The sequence below is a fragment of the Pogonomyrmex barbatus genome, unplaced genomic scaffold (assembly GCF_055798465.1).
Source record: "Pogonomyrmex barbatus isolate J1 unplaced genomic scaffold, ASM5579846v1 scaffold6, whole genome shotgun sequence".
In the NCBI taxonomy this organism is placed as follows: Eukaryota; Metazoa; Arthropoda; class Insecta; order Hymenoptera; family Formicidae; genus Pogonomyrmex; species Pogonomyrmex barbatus.
Window position 1 is genome coordinate 7,994,803 of NW_028297160.1, and position 16,069 is coordinate 8,010,871.

The window sequence follows — 16,069 nt, forward strand, 5'->3', positions numbered from 1 at the left end:
ACATGCATCGTAATACAGAGCGCTAAAGTTCACATTCTATGTATGTAAAATATAAAAGTAGAAAAAATATATATATATCTCGAGAAAGATACTATTTAGTTTTAATAGAAAAATAACATAATGCAATCATGTACACAATATTTCTAAGGGACAGGTAATCTGGAGTGCTAAGTTTGCCATTCCGTTAAATTCTTCAGAAAAATGAATAAATATTTATTATTTTCTTTCTTTTTAAAACTACTGCAGCGAAAATTACAACGATTTTTCCTTATTATTTTCATAAAGGAAAATTAATGCATCATCTATTTATATAAATTATTCGACTTCAATTGTCAATTGTAGTATGTATGAATAATCAAAAAGATTTTCGAAGCTACATACACTCACATGCAACAAAGTATCACATATCTCAATATAATTACACATTTCACATATAAATAATAAATTCGTAATGCCTTTGCAATCATCGAACTATTAAAAACTAGCAAATATTACACTTGCACTTCTTTATATGAAAACTCTCAACACATCAGCTACACGACATATTCGTTTAAAAATTACATTAAAAAGTTACATTAACATGATGTATATTACAGTATTTCTCTCTTTCTCTCTCACGCGCGCATTCATCAAAATGTCAATTATTCGTACCTAAAAATTTGCTAAAAAAGTGCAAACTGTTATATTTGCAAAAATATTTATATCTAAAATTTAATAACGAGGACTAATGAGGACACATATTTTCCTCATTGTAATATATGCGGAAACAATATATGTGTTAAAGGAATTAATTAAATGAAATTATCTTATTCAAACAAATATCGCATAATGCATATTATGAAGCGATGACTAGAAATGATATGCCTATTTATTCGACTTTCAATCGTTTACTGAATTCTTCTTGCTGTTTTTCTCTCCATTCCTTTTTTGGTTTCATCCTCTTCAATTGACCATCCCTATGAAATAAAATAAAACATTTTTTTCTTTTCAGATAGATGAAATTCTCTTACAAAGTTTTAAATCAATATCGAATATACCATTGCAGATCGACAAGACCACCTTGCCGTGCTATCACAGATTTTACTCGATTCGCAAAATCAATAGCACTTTCTCCTTCCTTCTTGTACATTGGAGGGAGATACCACACATCGCAGACAATGGCCCAACTGGACATCATCATATATAAGTATTGTAACATCGAATATCGACTGCTGTTCCAAAATGCATCCCCGAATCTTGGATCATACTGATTTTAAAAAAGCAAACATTTTTAATAAAAAAAAAATGCTTCTTAATAAAATTACATATAAAGATACACATTGATATTGAAATATTAAGAAAAAATTACTTTTATAGCCACAGGATAAATAACGCTGCCCACTTCAAAACTACCTTTCTTGAATTGCATAACCGATGTATTATTAATACATGTACCTTCCGGAAATATCAGTATTGGTGGATTTGTAGGATCTGATACATGTTCTTTTAATCTGCATAAAACACAATAGGCATTAACAGCTGTTTGCAGCTGTTTGCAATACAGAATATGACAGGAAAATAAAATGGCGTTTAAATAATTGTACCTTTTCGCAACTGCTTCTCTGTCTTTGACCTCAGACCGTTCAAACCATATATGTGGAGAGGCACGGGCAAGAGCCCTTTGTAATATTCCTAAGAAACCACCGTGCCTCTGACCTATCTATAATAAGAAATGCAAATAAACCAATGATTTGCATTTAAGAATTATATGTTGTCTTCCAAAAACCGTATACTTCCTTCGAATGATGCTAAAGGTCAAGATATTTAAAATTAAAAATGCTTACATTAATGTTTATTTAATATTATAATTATTATTTCAATTCAACAATCATATAAAAAGATAAATTATCTCTCAAATTTAATTTTGTTTTAACACGCATTTAATTATTATAATACAGATTTTTAACTTGGTTTTCGTGTATCTAATATTGTATAATGTAAAATTATAATTAAACTATCGATTTGTTTATAGTTTTCATAATGAAAAATTGATGGCATCGTTGGTAGTACATTAAACCTATAATCATGAAGAATACGATTTTTGGAATATATTGATAGAGCAATCGTGAAGACAACGAAATAATTAAGAATAATGAGATACATCTATGCAGTTATGAAATAACATCGTCCTAATGATGTTTGGAAAAACATAAACTGAAAAGCAAAGCGAGAAATTGTGTTTGTGCAAAAAAGCAGCTGTAAAAAGATCCATATCCATTGGAGGCGTATCGGAAACGTACCAAGGAATAACAGTTATCACACATGAGTACGAGTACGTCAATAGGAGATGTGTGATTAGCTACACATATGCCTCTGACAGGTCGATTCTCTGGATTGTTGTAGGTGATGACTGAAGAGAGAGCACTGGATAAGACAGCAAAGCACATTATGGAGACTTTGTAGTTGAGCCACCGCTTGAAGCTACCCTCAGGAACGTAGCCCACTACTGCAGTACACACTGTCAGCCACATCACCTGTAAACCACAAGCTTTGCACCTGAGAAACGTGGGATTCCCTCTCTATCGTTGCTGAGTAGGTACTACCTGTAAACCAAAGTTACAGGACACGTTACCTGTAACATTTACCAATAATGCGCAACAACTTCTGTACACTAGTAATAAACTTCTAACTTTTGGTCATACAACAAAAGTGAACTGATCGTGTTATTCTGTTGCACGCAATGTGTGAATATGAAAAGATTATTGTACCTTTATATCCAATGTTATTATGGATAAAAAATCCGTATACATAGTTTTTATATAAATATAAATGATTATATATAATTATATTAATTTTAAGAATTAATTAAATATATACAAACAAAATGAAATACATAAATATTATGTACATGTTAATGTACAATATATATTGTACATTATATATATTGCATATAATATCGTAACTCCGTTCCTCTACCGTTTCCAAGTACAATAAAATGATAAAATGTATAGACAGTACAAAGCGATAGATATTAACAAAAGGGAGATGGTATTCGCTAAATGGTATTTGCAAAACAAAGCTGATGTAATGCTTGAAATCTTTCAATTTATAAATATATTGCCTCATCCACGACATATTACCAAAGAGAATGTTGTTTGCGTGGATAAGATGCAGACGTCGAGGGTAGACGTATGATTCGACACGCACACTCCACTATTTTTTGGTTTGTACTCTGGATTGTGGACCGTAATCATACCCGAGATAGAACGGGACATTATCCTGAATGCAATAAGAGAGCCCTGGTTGTTCGCCCAACGTTTTATACGGCCGTTCGGCAGAAAGCCGATCAAAAATGTTACGATTACGAGATACAGTACCTAAGAAGCTTCGATATTAGTATGTATATAATTTGAAATTTAGGCATATACATCTTAATGAACTTTAGATTGAGTTGAAAATCTAAAAATGTGTATTTAAAAATGCGAAAGTATTAAAAACTGCAGTTAACTTCCGCAGATTAATATCTATTACCTAAATTTAATTAAGAAGAATTGATTTTATAGCCTAAATAAATAAGATCCTAACGTGAAAAACTACTGATTTTTGCAATTTTCTTATTTTAGAGCTATTTATTATACGTTCAGCATTATTATTATACACATATTAATATAATATTATTATACACATATCAACAAAATATGAAATAAAAATAAGAACTTACCCCTACAAAACAGATAAATATCCTCAAAGGTAGAAGGAAGCAGTAGCGCATGACGAAACCGAACATCCATATGAAAGTTAACTTCCAGGAAATAAATTCGTAGTATCTATTCGTTCGAGTTAGCAAATTCCAATTCTAGCGATATATTGATAAATTAATCAATATTAATCATTATATGCAAATATCAGTATAATTATTACAGTAAATAACGATAAAATATTACCTTAAGTTCTTCAGCTTCAAAGCGTGAAGTCACTTCATCTTCTATGATAGCTTCGACACCCGATCTGATGTAATCCATACTTATCGGTGCAAATCCGGTTTTTAGAGTCTCAAAGGAGTTTTTTTGATTAAGGCTGTCCTGAAATATTTAGAAATAATTAGTTAATTAAATTGGCTAATTTAAATTTAATTTTTCTTGAGAATAGAACTCGACAAAAATCTGTCATTTTAAACAATCGATTACGCAAAGTTTCTTCTACAAGCTTACCTCTTTGCCATCAATCAATGTTTCATTATCATTTTTGAGATTGGATCCGTCGACGTGATTCTTGTGATTGTGCACTTCTGGCTCGGGTACTAAGATTAAATCTTTCGATCTGGCTATCACCGAATTGCTCACGCATCCGTTTTGCGTTTTGGATGACTTTACTGTTGAATCCCTTTCCGTATTCGTCGACGATTCACATTCCTCTTCTACGTTCAAATCCTCGTTCGGATTCCGAGTACCGTTCTTCTTCTTCACATTTTCTATGTTTTGTCGGCCATACTGTAATATATAGCAAACACAGTTAGTCATAAAATCCATGTATTCACTTCAATTATTTTTGGCTAAGTTTATGGCCTTTTCAGGAAATTATAATTTTTGTTTACGATCTCTCTCTAATACGAACAACTTTTCTTACAACTGTTTCTAGAGTTTTAAAGCTTTTATTCTTGGGTTCTTTATGCGATAAGCATATATATTGTTATTATAAAGAATTGAAAATTGAATTCTTGAAAAATTTGGTTTAATTGTAAACACAATTAAACTTAAACATTATTTCTGCTAAAAAATTTGAAGTATTTATGAAATTATATCTAAGGAAACAAAATGAATAATTATCTTAATAGTAAAATACTAATATGTTCAATTAAAATAAAATAATTTAAATATTAACCTTAGTTACATAACATATAATAACATAATCATAATTTCATCTCATTTATTTTTATTCCGAGATAAAAAGTTTATTTTTCACATGAAATGTTTTCGCGACTATTACATGAATATAAACGTGCGATAAAGAAAATAAAGATTAAAAAAAGTTATCAATCAAACAATTCGATTTTGTATACTTTCAGGGGCAGTTTTATATAATTAATTATCAATTATTTAGAAATAGTTATATTTTATTTTGTTTAAAAATATTATTCGTAATGTAAATGCATTTGATTACCGTTATCTAAGATTTTTTAATTCAAGGAGAGGGAAACAAAGCAAAAAGTCGTTTTGCAAGTTGCATAATAAAAAAATACTTTATTATTGTAATAGTGGAAAAGATGCACGCGATATTAATCTATATATATATATATGTATATATGTATGTATGTATGTATTCAAGAATAGTATACATCATCGAATAGCCATTCTTGAATGCCAGAAAAACGTAATTTATGGAAGATATTGATAATTATTCTACAGCTATACTAAAGACTTTGATCTTCGTTCGCCAAGATAATGTTCAAATCAACTACACGATGAATCATGATTCATTACAGGAGCAAACTCCAAAAAAGTGATCCAATGCGTGAACATCGCGTGCTAAAGATTATCGATCATGAATCCAACGATCAATATTTTGCGGACCGCCGTGATTAATCGCATCATTATCTTTAAGGTGATATAAATATTTTGATACGATAAAAGTTTCCTCAATTAATAACCAATTATTTCTTGAGACTAAATCAAATTATTTTTCAAAAATACAACATTGCACAATAATTAGATATATCAATGTTTAGGAAATATAATCTTATGTCTCATTAGGAAAATTAATATTTAACTCAGAAAAATAAATTTATTTACAAAGTAGTTAAAATTAATTCATATACAAAGATAGATTTATTTGAAAAATGAGCTATTTTTCATTATATATTAATTACTTTTGTAGAATTAACACATGTAATATGACACATGTAATTATCTGATACAAAAGTATTCAAGTGCTTTAATTAATTCCGTAAACACATCGAGTTATTCTTGTCATTTACGTTCATTGAACTGAACTTGTTTAGTGCATCTGCACTAAGTAAAGTAATAAGAATTCATTTATTTTCGTATTGAAAATTGTGGAAAATCATTTAAGCTATATTGTACGATTTGCACAAATCAAAATTTATAAACATTATTACATAAATACATATTATATCGTAACTGTTTAAACGTCGATTATAAAAAAGAATATTATGAAAATATGTTATGAATTGTGTATATATCGATTTCATTAAAATTTAATAAAATTGCACGCCGCCTGATCCCGAATAATTACGTGAAATATGACCTCCGATTTAAAATGTAGATGATCGATTTTAGTTGTATTTTTAGGATTTGACCCTTATCAATATGAATAATTTTACATATGCACGTTAAAGCTCATGTTAGTTAAAGATGTTAAATCTGTTTCTGTATAAATTACCATAATGTTTTGCATTTAGTTCAATGTCAAAATTTTTCATGCATCATGTGCAACATGTTTTTCTGCAAGAGCAAACGCAACACTTGGTTTCAAATTGTTTGCGTTAATAAAAATTGCAAAAATGGCAAAATAATAAAATTATTAATAAATCATTCTATCACTATTAGAAATTAATTAATAGATTAAAAAATTGGAAAAATACCATTCTTATTCTTCTATATTCTTATACCATTCTTATACCATTTATATTCTTTTCTTCAACATATTCTCATTCTATCACACTTAAAAAAAAAAAAATAAAACTTTAAAGAAGAAAACAAAAGAAAAACAAAGATATTGATCTAATTTGGTATTTTTAGTAAAATCGCTTATCGTGAATTAAAATTATTGAGTATTTGTGACATTATGTCCCATATAATTTTATTTATAAAGCCTTCTCCTCATTTTTAATATATTTTTAATATATCTTCATGGATACTTTATTTCTTGATAAACTCTTGATGTGATCCGTGTAATAACAATGACAAAGCTCTGAACATGTGCTAAATGCAAGGAAAAAAAAGAGAAGCGCTGTTTACCAAAATTGTCTCAATTTCTAAGTAATAATCTGAATAATCCTATCGATTTTACGCAACAAGACATATCTTTGAAGTGGTGTGATGTTTCACCTTTGTTATCAAAAAGTCCAAACAGTAAAATTTTCAGTTAGAATACATGTTCGATACAACGGAACATTGCAACTGACAAACTAATTTATATGTTTGTCATCAGAAATCTTTCCGTAAGATGAACTTATTGATGGCAAAGAAAATGTGCAATGTCATAAAGTTTTCAGATAAAATAATTATCTTACATAAATAAGATTTTTTTTACGGTTGACATGAGTTATCACGCGTTGTTCATTCGTTTCTCATATTGAGACTTCAACAAGCACGTGTCATACATATATGACGTCTCATGTTTCATATAACAAACCGCCGTTGTACATGTGCAATATATGATAATGAATGCTAAATGAGTATCACACCAGTGATACAGTTCGAAAATAAACGACGCAAAAGTTTTGTACATCGTTTTAAAATACATTTTGAAATAGGTATTGCGAAGGAATCACTTGTGACGAGCGGTATTTTACCAAGAGGAAGAGGAAGTTACTAATCAAGTTACTAAGGAATTTGAATAATATTTTATGTATATTTAATTATAATTTAATTAACACTATTGATATCGCGACAATTTGTAAAAGCGTTACGCAAGTTGCAGATAATTGCGTTTTATCCGATATTCAAACTCACGCGGTTCAACGCGCGAATTACAGCATCAATATCAAGTCTGATGATTGACAACATGTGATGCGAACGTGTGAGAAGAGAGCATCCGGATCACGCGGTGCTATACATCCGCGGACTTTCTCCCGAGAGAAATTGCACGAGGCCTCTCACTGACTCTATTCGAAAACAGAAACCCAAACGTTTGGCAATTGTCAATACGCACAAAATAGAATAAATTGATGACAAATTTCTGACAATGTTTTTCAACAATGCATCAGATAACATATAGCCCATATAAATGGAAATTAGCAAATGTTTACAACAATTTTCTACAAATTTTTATCGATTTTATTTATGTAAATTTTATATGTGCGCTCTTATTTAAAATTTTCGTATTTAAAGCATAAAATTAAGGTTTCTAATAATAAATTGCGGTATTTTAGGTTTCTAATAATAATTGCGGCATTTAATGACGAAAATCTTCATAAAGTAAAATACATTAAAAAGAGATGCGCCTTTTATTAAATTTTATTTTTATTTTATTTTTTATTGCATATATTGTTTCAATAAAAAATATTTGAACATATTTCATAAGATTTTTATTACATTTTCTTGCTTCTAAAATCATCAATACAAGATAGCGATGAATCATCAGAAACAAAATATTATTTTTAGTTATATTTCTTTCAATCATAAACATAAAATAACACATCAAATTACACATTTTAAATGAAAATTAATACGTAACAATTCTAAGTAAACAATTTCATTTTAAGAAAAGATTGATTGGATATAAAAATAACACAGGACAATTAGATTAAAATATTTGACTTTACAATCGAGACGTATAATTTTTAACATTTAAATATAAATTGTGAAAACTCTGGAACAATCTGAAAAGTGTATTATTTCCATAATCATAAATTACATAAACCTCTGTTGTGAAAATTATTTTAATATCAATGTATTAAAATCATAATATTTTATGCTATTTTAATCCAAAAGCATATTGAATTAAATATTTCAAGTTATAAAATGATTGTTTTCAATTCGGAAATTATTGGCTACGTTACATTAATTCCCTTAAATAAACGCAGATGTTTTCAAATGGCGATCAATTGTTGAAATAATTGATTCATGCATTGCAAATATAGTTAATTATACTATCGTTCTTTTAACCGACTCAAATTTTGAATCGATCATCATTTTTGCAAACGTATATCAGACAGATTATCATTTTATGTGATTAATATATCTACTAATTCAATCACAAAAAAATCACATTCAATCACAAAAAAATCAAAGATCCGATAGCATATGGTTTTTAATAGATTTGTATTTTTTTCTTATGTAATGATACTCAAATCGTTTTGTATTGTGATGACATTCAGTAACAAAATCTTTTTTCATGTAATTATAATCCTGATTTAAACAAAAGTAACATACACATTATATTGTTTATAGAGTAAGCAAAAAAAAATTAATTTATAAATATGCCTTTTGCACGTTTTTGTTCCGTGATTGCAACAGACTGCGCCGAGAATCTAAATACACGAAGTCATCCGATATGCTCATATACCTCAAAACACATTGCAATGCAGAGATAATAAATCGTATTAATTAATGATAAAGAACAAAGGAATCTAGACGAATCTAGGTTATATGATACGTATATCTTTATATGTTCTATATGCTCTATAGATCAAAATAGGAAGTTCAAGTAAATTCTCGAATAGATTTTACAGAGCAAATTAGTTCTTTTTCTGCGATTTTGTTTACTTCGGTCATGAGCAACAACTCGAAAAAATAACCATACTTCATAAATTATTCATGAAACTGAAAATGAGAAACGAAAACTCGAACTTGTACTTTAATCTATCTTAATTCAACAAAATTTTCGTACATTACATTTATATAATAACAATATGTTCTTAGTATTTTTTTATGCGGAATTTATAAATATAAAATATAACAAAAATAATATAACAAATATAAAATATATAATCTTCAATTTTTATATAAAAATAATAAACTGATTTCTATTTTTAGATAAAGAAAATAAAGACAAAAAATGGAGTAATGAAAAATATGTATAATAATTTTATTACATAATACTTGACGTAAAATATTTGTAAAATTTCGTATGAGAAATTCAAGTTAAAAATATAAGTAAATTAAAAAATCAATTAATTTTATTTATTTTTGGTATGCAACTTCAAGAGAATTTAGTTCGCAATTATCGGCAAATCATAGTAGCAATATGACCATGACAAATAGGAGCGTAATATTTCTACTCTAAATTAAATATGCAAATTGTTTGCAGAACTCGATTTGAAATGTAGATCATATCAATGTTTTGTTCGAAAGCTCTGATAACAAACATCTTATATAAATCTATATACTAATCTTATATACATCTTATATACATCTTATATACTAATAGCTTATATACTAAGATTGAAAAATCAGGCATTGCACTGATTATTGTGATACGAAGATAAAGAATATTTTATAATACAAAAAAAAATATGTAAATTAATTGTTCAGATATCTGTAGGATTTCTGACAATCGTTCTTTTTTGCTTGGAGATAGCAGAATTAAACCACACGTAATTTCAAAAATGACATAAAGCTGACTCATAGATCACTCCTTAGCTTCGTCCATCGTTTTTTTTTTCTTCCATTTATTTTCAAAATCAAGATATATTGCTAATAATAGAAAATCATTTGTAATATTTAAAAAAAAATTATAACTAAAAGTTACATATATTAACTGATTTAAATATCCGTGTTAAATATGAAGATGTTTCTTTAATATAAAACTGTTCTTGTCGATGGTAAAATTATATATAATATTATATATAATATATTGTCGGGATATTGTCGGTGCTTTCGCATGCACCGGCCGTATTACACATATATTATAGTGTATTAAGATTCAAGACTCGAGCAGAAGTTTCTAACGTAACGGTGAATTCAAAGTGCGAACGTACTCGCAAAGACATTTTGTTTAGTCGACGCATATAGAATCCAAGACTGACAGTTACATAACATAGTATTTCTTAAAACAAAAACTTTGATTGTTTTTATCCATTTTATAATACTTTTATTAAAAATATTAGAGATTATTTTTTAGTAAATATATAAATTCTATTAATATTTTCCTCTATTAAAATTTTTCTAAAGATTAAATTCATAATTGAAAAAAAAATTTTAATATATAATAAATACAATATATACAAAAATACAAAAAAGTTGAAAACATTGAAACATTGTTGAAATATTGAAACAATAATTAAAAGAAAATTCGATATCTTATATTTATATATTTGAACAGATCCTAAAATCACGAAATAAAGCAATATATTATATATATATATTTTTTTTTGCAGCTTTCACAAAGAACTTTTCTCAAGATAAAGTTCCTATTGGAATCTTTAAGAGATGTGATAAAATTGTATTTTTACACGAATATTAATAGTATATATTTAGAAATATATTTTGGTTTTGCATGTTATATGTAATTTCTATAGCTAGACGCAAGCTATTTATTGATAGTTGTGACAATATACTATATTCCTTGCGCGTATGTCAAGATGATATATCACATTGATAGCGTCCGTCATGCATATTTTACAAACCAACATTATCGAACGAAGGCGGTGCAATTGACAAAAAGTCATTTGCCTGAATGTAAATTATTCGCGCATTAACTTTACGCTTTCTCGTCTCTAGCGTCATAGTAGTCAAGAAGTCAATCCGAGGTTCAAGGTAACGATAAATTCTCAAGTTTCATATCAAAAGATATCAAAAGATATTGAGTAGAATTTCCTTTTATCTTATCAAACATCGAACTTTTACTTTGCAAAAATCTGTAGACTTTTTCCTGGGTAATTATTGAAGCTGCATTAATTTTTACACCAAAGAATAATGTTATCATATTAATAGAACTAGAAACTCAACGTGGAAATCTTTACGTTTGTGGGATATAGTGTCACGTTTTCTTATAGCATTCAAAACATTTCGATTAGACCTTGTAGTATATAGTCAGTAGCTCAGTAAATTTCTCATTTATGAAAACACAAAAACTTTGATCGTTTTTGTTTTTTATTTTTATTTTATTAGAGATTATTTTATGAGATTGCTATATGATAAACATTTTCATCACGTTACTTTGTCGTTTATTCATTATTTTTCAATTTTCAGATTTTTTATGCTCATTATTGTATAGTTATTAATAATTAAACTTAAAGCACAAAAAATAATGATTTTCAGTGAAAATAATTTGCATTATTTAATCCATTCGTAGATGCAAAAATTGACCACATTAAATTAATGATTATATATTTATGTAAACCTATGTAAAGCTAAAAGGACGAACTAAAAAATGAATGGAACACTGAAAATATTAACTAAATTGTGAAAACTAATAAAAAGAATGGTATATGTCTATAAAAATTGAGCTATAAAAACGGTTTATAAAAATTTATTAAAAATTTATTTATATAAATATTTATTATATAAAAATCAATAAAAATATAGTATCTGCTATCAATTAATTTAATCAGTTTTCAGTGATCATAAATCTTTGAGAAATTAAAAATATTTTTTTTAAATATTTTATCTCTTTCTCGCACTGTTAAAAAAATATACTTATTAATAAGATAAGATTTTTTAAATATTAACAGAATGTAATCTACATCAAAAGCAAAAAATATCGAGCACATAATAAATAATTATATACATATGAATACACTTGATTTTAAAAACTTACAAACTCATTCCTACATCTAAAATGCAAATTATGTTCAAACATCGAAGTGTGCACAAGTCCTTCCATCCTCTCACATTCTTCTGGCAATACATTCGAAAGTTATTTAATGTCAACAAGTTATTTCTGATTTTAGTAGTTTAGTTATTTTAGTAGATCATTTAGTAACTTACTTCTGATTTTAGGTATCTATTTTAAGGTACGAAAATATCGGTCACGGTAGTTATATCGGAAATACATACGATATGCAAGTACAAACGTACTTATACGTTTTTATTGTAGATAATGAAATGTTTATGCGTGATAATGATATTCATTTAGCTCGTTCATCAAAGGCAGTTTGATTTATGCGAATCTGAGGCGTACTGTTTGATACATAAAATATTGATGACTATGCAATTAAGTAATCGCAAAAAACTTGCGCAAATTCAAATGATTATTGAATGATTAATATTTAAATCGATATACTAATCATAACCATTTGCCGATCATATTCCGCTCGCTTAATCTTTTCGTCCTACTAAACAAATTTTTTTCTGATCTTCATTTATATTAATATATCTTTTAGAATAATTTAATGCCTTACTCCAAACTCAACCTGATTGATTCCAACTTGATTATTTCTTCTAAGATTGTTGCATAATTAAATTTATTTATTTTGTATTTGTAGAATAACAACAAAATTAAATGTAGAAAATAATTCTACAAATGCAAAATAAATAAATTTAATCCATTAATTATACAACAAGAAGAAATATTTTAGAAGAAATAACCAACTTGGAATCAATCAAGTTAATGTCATGTGTAGAATACAAGGACAAGCGGAAATGATAAAAGGAACATGAAGTAGTACAGTAGTTATTATAAATACATGAATTATCTGTATGAAAAACCTGTTATACAGATATAATTTTATTAAATTGTATAAGGATTACATCGACATAAGGATCTATAAGTTAAGAATCGATTTAAATATAAGACATGTTTGAGTATTTAAATATGCATGGGTAGTTTTGCAGATTTTTAAAAATATAATATTAATAATAATTTCACTTTTTATCCAAAAGAGTGGATTGATTAAAAATATTAAAAATAAAATAAAAATTTTATGTTATAACTTTTTGTGTTTTCCAAATAATTATATATTTCGATAAAGATCTTATTAAAATAAAGTCTATTTGAAAATATATAAAATAAAATATGTAAAATAAAATTATTTCTTTAAATTTTTAAAATATAATAATTTAAACATTATAATAATTTAAAGATTCTGTAAAAAATCATACTTAACCTTCGTAAAATTATCAATGAAAATAAAATCTGGATTTTTATTAATTCTTTAAAGAAAAAATCGACTTTTCAAGAAATCATGAAAAATTCAAGTTTGTGAATTATACGATAAATATTCCTTGTAACATGCATAATATGTATGCACGTAATGCATAAATTATTAATATATATTAATATATTAAATTCTAAATACATTAATCATGCAAAACTAACTTGTTTCATTAATAATCATGACTAAAAATCTGATAAAATTAAGCAAGTTAATTAAAACATATTTATTATATGTAATAACTATATAAAATATTCAACATTTTAAGTTTTAAAAATCTTCAATTATAAAGCATTTAAAACTCATAAATATTTGTTTTCATATTAAAATAAAATTTTTATTAACAGCTTAATGAATGTAAAATTAGGAGAAAGTGCAAAATAAGAGATATTTGACATAGTTTTTTCGAAGAAAGTGCCCAGCAAACATTTCTTAAATTTTCGAATTTTCAACTTTTTGCTTAAATAATTAATCATTTAGAAAAATTAAATAATTTTTTTAAATATATGCCTATATGCTTAATATTATTTTCCGCATCTTCCGTTATCCCAACTAACATTTCTTAAAAATTTGCATCTTTAAAAAATAAATGTTTTAGTTCTAGATTATCATAAATCATAATAAGAAAGGCTGAATCGACTTTTATATTTGAATTTATTTCAATTTAAATTTGAATATCGGAATGCCTTTTTGAATATTTTTATGTATGCGACTATGATTCATTTGGCTTAAAATTTTTTTATTTCGTAAATTCTTTTATTTAATAAAATCAGTCTCAGCAAAGGAATCGGTTCATAAATTTAATAATTTTAAACCAAAATGAATCATAGTCGCATACATAAAAATATTCAAAAAGGCACTCCGATATTCAAATTTAAATTGAAATAAATTCAAATGTAAAAGTCGATTCAGCCTTTCTTATTATGATTTATTGGCATTTTTAGTCATTCGTTGACACCTTTAATCATTATAGATGTCTAACCTCAGAAATTTTTTTTTTTTATTATTATTAATCGGATTCTAATGCAGAATAATTTAGAATAAAAATCAGGAGCAAGCTTGGACAGCTTGGTTTAGAGAGCTTCATAAATCACTCGATTCATGAATCCCATTCTATTTACGCTACGTTGATTGAAAATAAACGAGAGTTTTTATAATCTTATAACAAGTGTCATGAGAAAGTGTCTCAAATTTTTCGTTTATTTTTCTTTGGTATTTATGTAAAAATTGTGTAAAACATAGTTACTTCTAGCGAGAAATCGGAATTGTTTCGTCGATATAAACACTAAGCCATTATTAACTTTAATGTTTATGTGTAAAAATGAATGACTAATTATTTGGAGAAAAAGGAACTTCGCACCGATTTGTTCCATCTAAAAATAAGTCGAGCTCGCGTAACGCTGATAAAAACGTGTCGCATCGTTTCTCAGGAAACAAATGGTAACTGTGAGTGGTAACTGTACTTTGAAATCGCGACCGCGAGTACATCTACAAAGTACGAAAGGACATTCATCTCGCGCGCTAATTAATTATCTCCGATCTGCAGAAGTCCGAACTTCATATCCGGATCGCGCGAGAGATTTACGCCATCGTTTCCACAGAGCACACAGGAAATCTGTGAATATGTCAAAAAAAAAAAAAAAAAAAAAAAAAAGAAACAATCTGATTCCGCTGATCCTGTCTGCCTGGAAAGACTGCATTTCACGACTGTCGTCGATCACACCTTACGCGAGGATGAGGGAAGACGCCAAACGATATTACGTCGCGCGTGTAGAAAGGTTACCTGATTTACGTTTCGCAGAGGCACACGTGCCTCACACAACATCGTTTCGATGTGTACAGGAAACGGTCTCTTCTGGCGAGGGACGAGGCGAGGAACGGCCGAATGAAACCGCGACGTCGCGCCATCCTCGATCCGCGACGGACAGGAAACCGATCGGCCTTCCCGTCCAGGATTGCGTGCCGGCTGATCTTCGGATCTTACGATGCGAAACAGGAGAACCTAGATCAATTGCAAGACACTCACCTCGAAGAGAGCCAAGAGCAGCTTGATGTAGAGCCTACGGACACCGAGGGACTTGCCGATGGACGCGAGGAATATTATCGCCAATAACAGCATGAGAAAAGGTGTCAGCAGCAACGAAAACGCGAACGACATCACCGTCCATAACGACGCCATTTTGCTCACTGCCGCGAGCTCCGAACATCGGTCAGTTTTTCTGCACGTCGTCATAGTGGAGGGGAGTTTGACAAACTTGACTTGAGACAAAAGGACCGGATTCGTTGGTAATCTGGATTGGTGCGTCACAT

General features: G+C 28.1%; 1 protein-coding gene across 2 annotated transcripts; it reads right to left on the reverse strand.

Moving 5' to 3' along the window:
- Positions 1-189: 189 nt before the first annotated feature.
- Gpat4 (Glycerol-3-phosphate acyltransferase 4) lies at positions 190-15,994 on the reverse strand. 2 transcript variants are annotated; one of them, XM_011631445.3, is made up of 9 exons: positions 15,786-15,994; positions 4,191-4,469; positions 3,924-4,061; positions 3,701-3,835; positions 3,120-3,356; positions 1,584-1,699; positions 1,349-1,490; positions 1,038-1,246; positions 190-956 (listed from the first exon to the last, which is right to left on the reverse strand). In XM_011631445.3, exons 1-9 carry the CDS (start codon positions 15,990-15,992, stop codon positions 869-871), a joined length of 1,551 nt encoding a protein of 516 aa, XP_011629747.2. In that variant the 5' UTR covers positions 15,993-15,994; the 3' UTR covers positions 190-868. The 2 variants fall into 2 exon arrangements, with proteins under 2 accessions (XP_011629747.2, XP_011629748.2); XM_011631446.3 differs by lacking the exon at positions 3,120-3,356 and adding an exon at positions 2,280-2,513 and having other exon boundaries at positions 15,786-15,985.
- Positions 15,995-16,069: the final 75 nt, after the last annotated feature.